This window comes from Pithys albifrons, chromosome 15 (genome assembly GCF_047495875.1).
Source record: "Pithys albifrons albifrons isolate INPA30051 chromosome 15, PitAlb_v1, whole genome shotgun sequence".
Lineage (NCBI taxonomy): Eukaryota > Metazoa > Chordata > Aves > Passeriformes > Thamnophilidae > Pithys > Pithys albifrons.
This window is the reverse complement of record NC_092472.1, coordinates 13,259,263-13,267,339: the sequence shown is the minus strand read 5'-3', so window position 1 is coordinate 13,267,339 and position 8,077 is coordinate 13,259,263. Positions and strand designations below refer to the sequence as shown.

Here is an 8,077-nt window from a genome sequence, read left to right as displayed (position 1 = left end):
GTGCCGTCCCTCGCGGCTGGGGGCGCTCGGAGCCATCGCGGCAGCGCGGGCCGAGAGCGGCGCGTCCTGCCCGGACCGCAGGTACGGACAGCGGGACAGGGGACAGGGGGACAGGGGTCAGCGGGACACGGGGGGCAGCGGGACACGGGACACCGGGGCGGGGAGCACAGGGGGCACCGGGACACCGGGGGGCACCGGGAGCGGGCTCGGCCGGCACAGGGACGGTGGGGCTGAGGGGGCACGGCGGCTCTGACGGGGGGGCCCGGGGTGTCCCCGGGCTGAGAGTGCGCTCGGGGCTCTGGGGGCGCAGGGCCCGGCGGGGCGGGACCCTGAGCGGCGGCTGCGGGAGGGTCGCCGTGTGTTGTTGTTGCGGGAAAGGGGCTCCATCCCGGGGCTGGTCCCGCTGCTGGAATCCCCCTCTGCGGCGGGTCCCGAGGCGCATCCGAGTCGCAGCATCACAGAAGGGTTCAGGTTGGAAGGGAACACTTCGGGTGATTTGGTCCAACGTCCCTGCTCAAGCAGGGTCATCCCAGAGCACATGGCACAGGATTGTATCCAGACAGTTCTGGAATATCCCCAGGGGACTCTACAGCCTCTCTGGGCAGTCTGTTCCAGTGCTCGATCGCTGCACAATAAAGAAGCTCTTCCTCTTGTTTAGGTGGAGTTTCACGTGCGTCAGTTTGTGCTTGTTGTGTCTTGTCCTGCTGCTTGGCATGGCCGGAAAGAGCCTCTTGGCATCCCCCTGTTAGACATTCACAGACATTCACACACAGTGATGAGTGTTCTCTCTAACACCTTCTGCTACTGTTTAGAAGCTCTTCATCACAGAATGGTTTGGGTTTGAAGGGAACTGAAAGATCGTCCCATTCCACCCCGTGCCATGGGCAACGACACCTTCCACTGGGCCAGGTTGCTGAAAGCTCCATCCAGAAGGGCCCTGAACACTTCCAGGGATGGGGCAGTAGCTGAGGGTTAAACATGAGGATTTCCTGCCATACATCTTGTGCCCAAAGGTTTGGAGCTAATGCCAGGAGAGGAAGAAAGACAGGATAATGATTCTCTGCATAAATAACTGGACTATTAGGTGTGCTCTTGTAACCTGACCAGATGCTCTAGGTTTCATTCAGCATGTTTAAAGAAAGTGATGAAAGCAAGAAAAACTTTGTGGAAACTTTAAATGGGTTATTTGAAGCTGGAGACAGAAGTGTGACATATGACTCTTTCTTCATTTAAAGCATTATTTATATATCTCTTTAACACAGCACACTGATAAGGTTGCACAGCTTATGAACCTAAACTGTCGTCTGAGTTCAGCATCAGCTGCCTTCCTCTGCAGCAAGATGCCAGCAGCTTTTGCAGAGAAGACTCAGGTTATCTGTGAAGTATGGGCTAACAACCTGGAGGAGGAGATGAGGAAAATACGGGAGATTGTTCTGCATTACAGCTACATTGCCATGGTGAGTGTTTTATACTTGACCCAACTGCCTTACTCAAGGGGTTGTTTTGGGTGGGGGAGTGAGTTGGTTCTTGAGTAAGAAACGATTTCTCAGTTTGGCTGTGGAAGATGCCACAGGACTGTAGGTCGAAAGGCCTGACATCCAGTCAGCTGGGCTGCCTCCAGCTCCTTTTTAATGAGGGCTGATGTTGATTCTTAGGGAAGAAAAATATTTTGGCTGTGGATAAGACAGTGTGTTCAGAAAGCTTTGTTTAACAAGAGCAGAATCTCCCCCAGGTGGGAGGAATCACCTTCTCCAAGTCTGTCTGCTTGGCAGCACCCAGAGAGTTACACAAAGAACTGGTTTTAGCTTTGATACTGTACGTTCTGCCAGCTTGGAACACTGAACCTCAAGAGAGGAAAAGTCCTTAATAGAAGTGTGGCATAAAGACAGGAGCCCCTGCAGAGCATGTAGGATTTTGGTGCCACAGTTGTGGAAGTAAATATAATTTCTTGTTATATCAGTGGGAAATGAGCTCTTTGGCTTCTTTTCTATCTCACTGAAAGTGTGCTCAGGGCCTGTTTTAGTGGTTGTGCTGTGAGAGTGGACACAAAAACATCTTGGGCAAGGGACAGAATCCATCAGATGCACAACGTCTTGTGAAAGATTTTGCATATAGTCAGTACAAGCTACATGACCTAATCTGAGAGTAAAAGTAGTGTGGCAGTTTGGTTTTCAGCAAAGATAGCACACAATCACTGGCCAAGTAAAATGTTTTTCATGTGATATGTGTTTTTTATCTAACAGATGGTTGCTGTTGTGAAGGTCTTTTCTGATTGACAGTAGTTTTTATTAATGTAGGCACTGGCTGTTCCTCAGGAACAGTGAAGGTTTTCACTGTCCAGACATGAAGATGGTCAGAGTGCTAAATCTAACATGTATTTAGAACATGAAAGAACACTGAATAAATAAAAAAATACTCAAGTTTAGTTGACTTAGGGAAAATAAGGGAGTATTGTGAGAGAGAGTTGTTTAGATTGTACAGTAATGCATGTTGGATGGCTTTGTAACATTTTTTATTTGGAATGAAATGAAACTGCAAGAAGGGATGTGTGTAATAAATGAATGAATGTGACAGCTTATTAATTGTGTAGGGTTTTTTAGTGTCTGACTCACAGCAGTTTAAAAGCTGTATGAGTATGGAAAAGGAGGGGGAAAATAAAGGTGATTTTTACAGAACAATTCACCAGAATACAGTGCTGGGACCTGCAAGTGTGGAGCCAAATAAACTTCTGGGAGAGGGATAAAAAAGACTTCTAAGAGAGTACGTGGTGAAACAGAATGTTCCCTTCCCTCCTAGGACACGGAGTTTCCTGGAGTTGTTGTCAGGCCGATCGGGGAATTCCGCAGTTCCATTGACTACAAGTACCAACTCCTTCGCTGCAACGTCGACCTGCTGAAAATTATTCAGCTGGGTCTGACTTTCACAAATGAGAAGGGAGAGTATCCTTCTGGCATCAACACCTGGCAGTTTAACTTCAAGTTCAACCTCACGTGAGTCTTCTGAGCTGGGGAATAATGTCCTGTTCTCTTCTGCTGTAGAGATGATTTCCTTTGGCAAATGTTGGTGTCCGTGTGCTTATCATGGCTGGCTGATCCCAGTAAGAATTCAGATTCTAATACAGATTATATGGGAAGCTATTTGGCATGTTAGGAGTTGGCTGTATTTCTGGAAGTCAAAGTCAAAGCCATGCTAAATCCTTAATACTCTTTACCTTGATAATTTTGTGTGTCTTTTTTACTGGAACAATGTTATAATCTGAAACTTTTTGTATTTATATAGAGAGAGATACATCTGTGTGTATATATATAAAAATCAATCTCTTTCTGCTGAAAATAGGTGGATGTGCTGTTTTCATCTAAAAGGAAAAGATCTCTTTACAGATCCATGCTAAAATATAAACTGGGATCTAAAAACATGTTGGTGTGATCATCACACCTGTTCAGGAGAATGAATGTTGTTACATGGAGTCCTTGTATCCTTCATACTGTAATATCCTGAAACAAATTTCATTATTCCTTCCCCTGTAATTATAAAGACAAATTCAGCTTGGAAATAAAGAAAGGGTTTATCTGGCAAAACCACCCATTTATAGGAAATTAGTTAATAAAAACTGTCATTGGAAAGTGTTACAAAACTTCATAGTTACTACGTGCAGGACATACAGTTCTTGAACCCCAAAGTTGTATTATTTACTGCACAAATTTGTGATCCTCTTTAAAAGTATTGAAATCAGAGCCAAGTGGTTTTCACAGTGTGATCACTTCATTTGACTGAGTTACTGTATTGATGGGAACTTTGCTCTGTGTGTTGTCATGTCCTTTCCTCCCCCTCAAATGAAGCAAACCAGTAAAGAAATCTGGCTCCAGCTCAGCTCCCTGCCAAGCACATCATCACTCACCCGTCCTCCTTCCTGAGTCAAGGATGATGCAATTTTGTTTACTCCTAGGGGTGGAAGTGGAGGTGATGATAAGGTGGTACATTGTGTGAAGTAAAAAAGAAAAATGTAGACAGGAATGATGTTTGATGCTTGAGTTGCACATCTTCCTATTTGGGAAACTCCTGTTTTCTCTGGGCCCTCATCTGTGGTGCTTCCCTTTGCCTTGCAGAAGTGTCATTTGTCAAAACTCAGTTTGAGTTCTATGGAGTATTTGGAATTTGCACTAGCAACAGAATTATTAAGGAGTTACGATCACAGAACAGCTTGTTATGGATTTAGGAAGCTGTGGTAGTGGTATTAAAACTGAGTGAGTTTGAAATTTGTAGAGAGACAAACGTGGAACCCAGAGGTATCTTACTGGTCAGTCCAATTCTTGAAACACAGTGAAGGGAGGACTTTTCTAAAATGAACTTGTCTTGGAAGCACCTTGAGTGCAAACTTGTTTTTTTATCTTAAGGGAGGACATGTACTCTCAGAATTCCATAGACCTCCTTGCCAGCTCTGGGCTGCAGTTCCAGAAGCACGAAGAACAAGGCATTGATACCCTGCATTTTGCTGAGTTGCTGATGACATCTGGAGTCGTCCTGAGTGACAGTGTGACGTGGCTTTCCTTCCACAGGTGGGTCTGAGATGGTCACTGTCAAATCTCTTCCTGATTCCCTGCTTTTTTTCCATGGAGACTGACACAGATATTAGGGAGAAAAATTAGCAGTCCTGCAGTTCATAAAATAAGCTTAAAGATACAAAGGGCAAGTTTAAGAAGTAAGGACACTTGGTACTCCATGGTCTGAATTTCATGTATGTGTTGCAAGTCCTTTTGGTGTTACAGTCTCTATGGAAGAAGTTACTAACAATTTGAAATGTGATTTCTGCACTTAGTAAATGCCTTGTAAAATAAGGACTTGGTTTCTTTTTCCTTACAATAATATTGGTGGTGCTCTGAGCTTCCATCTTGTGTTTACACAGAGGAAGAAATCTGTGTGCTTAAGGTGTCTTTCCTGTGGCATTTCAGCTAACTGGATTACAAAGCCTTTGGTCCTTGATGTTGTCAGAAGTGAAAGGACCTGCCACCACATCCTCCTCCCTCAACAGATACTTGCAGTTTCCTGCTTTTCTATATTGCCCATAGCTACAGAAATGTACAGTGTTGTGAAGAAATGTATGTTCTTCCCAATGGCTCAACAAGAGGTTAGTGGAGTCTCTCAAGGGGGATTCCAAAGCCCTGCATTGACATGAGGATCAGGATGAGTTCTGGCTCTGACCCAGAGGACTTTTATGAATGTCAAAAATTGTTAAGGCTTGAAAGGTACAGCAACTAAAAGTCTATTGAAAAATGAGATGTTGGTACTGAGCTCTCATGCTGCCTTCTTACCTGGTTTCTGTGTGGTTTTGTTTTCAGTGGTTATGATTTTGGCTACATGGTGAAGTTGTTGACAGATTCCAGGTTACCAGAAGAGGCACATGAGTTTTTCCATATCTTGAACCTTTTCTTCCCATCTATCTATGATGTGAAATACTTAATGAAAAGCTGCAGAAACCTCAAGGTACTTGTATCTCCCCAGCAAGCAATGGGCATGAACACTGTAAATGTGCAGGAAGCCAAGTGACAGAACTGCTGCTAATGTTGTCTTAAAACTGGAACTTGTAGTGACACAGAAGCACTTATGACACTGCATCTAATGAATACTGCCTTCCCCAGTTTGAGACCTACCAGTATGTTTATTATAAAGGGGACATTCCTATAACCTTCTGGTTTGTGTATCAGAGGCTAATTATTATTCAGCATATTTATCTTCCCTATGCAAGGCTATTTTACATGAACTACTCTGTGACTCCATTAGTTTATTAATTAGTAGACAGAGGGTTGAAAGTAATTTATCTACTGAATCACAGCCTTGTTTGAGTAAAGGGAGAGAAAGGTCCAGCATATGTAAACTATGAACGTACCCACAGTCATCTCAAGTATCTGCAGCAAGAAAGGAAGGCACCTAAATTTGAGAAGTTACTTAGCGCTCTTGAACAGCATTTCCCAGTGTTTCACTCACAGCTGGTGTGTGTGTACTGGAATCTGCATGGATTCATCATATTCAGTGTTTGCCTTCATGTTTTGGAGAAGTGTGGCAATTTTGGCAAGAGATGGATCTTCTCAAATAAAGCCTGTTCTGTGCTCTTTGCAGGGTGGCCTTCAGGAAGTGGCAGACCTGCTGGATTTGCAACGAATAGGACGACAACACCAGGCAGGATCAGACTCTCTTCTCACAGGAATGGCATTCTTCAGAATGAAAGAGGTACTAGTTTCCTTCTTTCTCCAGTTCCTGTCCATAAATGCAAACGTGGGTAATGTGTTTGTTTTCTTTTGGATTTTTTGAGTGTTGTGGCCATCACCCTTCAAACTGTAATAGGAATTGTTGATATTGGTGCAGACTTGTTCTGTTTGCTCCTCTTTCATGTGCTTATTTTAATTCACAGGCTGCATCTTAGAGGTGACCAATTTCAAATTTGCTGTTGAACATAGGATGTTTTCTGATTTACAGGCACAATTAAACAATACCTGTTTCTCTCCTCTAATTTTTTTTTTCAATCTGCAGTTGTTTTTTGAGGATAAAATTGATGATGCAAAGTACTGTGGGCGACTGTACGGCCTTGGCATGGGGCTGGCTCAGAAACAAAATGAAGATGTGGACTCAGCCCAAGAGAAAATGAGCATTTTTGCCATTATCAACAACATGCAGCTGTGATGAGTGGTGCCCCTCACCAGAACATGTTTACCATATTGGCAGCTGCTCTCCTCACCCATTTCCCCCAATACTGTCTCAGACAAAAGGCATCTCCAGTGCACAGGCTGCACGAGGCCTGCAGTTTTGCTGAAGAACTGCATCTTCCTTTGAAACCCAGAAGAGCTGACTGAATCCCTAATGCCAGCATTTGTGGTTTGCCATTTTTTTAATACCAAGGGCAAAGGACAGAAGCTACTGTGTATACCTCTTTTTTTTTCTCTTTATACTGTACAGAATCTGCAAGGAAGATTTAATGGTAGAATACTTCATAGAGCTAAGGGTCTGGAAATCCAGTGACAATGGACACAGACATGCACACAAATTTGCACTTTTTGCTTTGTAAAGGTTATTTTAAAACTTCTGCATGGTGTGAGGGTGACAGCTTCACCTCAAGTTTGGCTAATGTTATCTTTGTAGTCTGAAAATTGTTCCCTTTGATCACTGCAGAGGTGATTGGGAATGGAGGACATTAAAAATGATCCTTGCAGCTCATTCAGAGATTTGCTTTAACAACAGTGGAAATAGATATTAATGGAGCTGATTTGGTCAGCACTGCATAGTTTAATTCTGTGTTACAGGTTTGACTCATACTGAGCCTTGTTCTTACGGGTATTAGGGAACTGTTCTGGAATACATTTAGAGGCCCAAAAGTTTACCTTTGACACGGGACTGGACCAGTACTCCAGTTTTCTTCAACTTAACCTACAAATTTTATTCTCCTTGCACCACAACTATGGATAAGTATTTGTTCCTCTTCTCTCCCCTGTTTCTCCAGCCCCTAATTTTACAGTTGTTTAACAGATAAAACAACTTGTTCTTTTCTGGAAAGTAGTTACAGGGTGGAAGAACTTGGGCTACTGACTTTGAAAAAAATGAGGTATTCTACAGTACTTTTTTTCAACAGCTCTGTAATGACATTTCTTTAAAAAAAAAGCGCCTTTTGGACATGTCAAATGTAAAGTTTTTAAGACTTTGGCATTTTAAAAAGTCTTGATCCAGTGTTAAGAATTGATGTTTAGAGCTGGTATTTAAAATGTTTGTAAATACTAGTTTTTATTTTTTGTAAAATAAATTCTTTCAAACCAGGCTTTGTTTTGGATTTTTCCATCAAGCACTAAAATTTCCAAAGTTAAGGCTCTGGAATTTGGGTGATAGAGGCTAAAAGGTGCTCAAGTTTGTTTCCTTTACTGTTTATGATGTGCTGCTGGGATAGTTCTTAGTAAATAAGCTTTTGAACTTAATGTACAGCAGCTGATGAAAGCTGAGCTGAAGATCTCTGGGGGATTTGTATTCTCTTCCTGCTCATCTCAGCACAGCCCGCAGGATGGGGGGTCACTCTCGCAGTGCCGCGTGGCCACTTCAG

General features: G+C 43.2%; 1 protein-coding gene across 2 annotated transcripts; it reads left to right on the top strand.

The window, feature by feature from the left end:
- On the top strand, nucleotides 1-7,800 carry CNOT8 (CCR4-NOT transcription complex subunit 8). 2 transcript variants are annotated; one of them, XM_071569828.1, is made up of 7 exons: nucleotides 1-81; nucleotides 1,263-1,457; nucleotides 2,797-2,990; nucleotides 4,395-4,556; nucleotides 5,337-5,481; nucleotides 6,115-6,225; nucleotides 6,526-7,800. In XM_071569828.1, the coding sequence occupies exons 2-7, from the start codon at nucleotides 1,287-1,289 to the stop codon at nucleotides 6,673-6,675; spliced, it is 933 nt and encodes a 310-aa protein (XP_071425929.1). In that variant the 5' UTR covers nucleotides 1-81; nucleotides 1,263-1,286; the 3' UTR covers nucleotides 6,676-7,800. The 2 variants fall into 2 exon arrangements, with proteins under 2 accessions (XP_071425929.1, XP_071425930.1); XM_071569829.1 differs by lacking the exons at nucleotides 1-81; nucleotides 1,263-1,457; nucleotides 2,797-2,990; nucleotides 4,395-4,556 and adding an exon at nucleotides 4,563-5,243.
- Nucleotides 7,801-8,077: the final 277 nt, after the last annotated feature.

What these genes read in the sequence shown, in the direction of transcription:
- CNOT8 (XM_071569828.1), top strand. Translation starts at nt 1,287, where the DNA reads ATGAACCTAAACTGTCGTCTGAGTTCAGCATCAGCTGCCTTCCTCTGC. An exon ending in ACGTGGCTTTCCTTCCACAG is followed by an intron (nt 4,557 to 5,336) that starts GTGGGTCTGAGA and finishes TTTTGTTTTCAG; the next exon opens with TGGTTATGATTTTGGCTACA. An exon ending in AAAGCTGCAGAAACCTCAAG is followed by an intron (nt 5,482 to 6,114) that starts GTACTTGTATCT and finishes TGCTCTTTGCAG; the next exon opens with GGTGGCCTTCAGGAAGTGGC.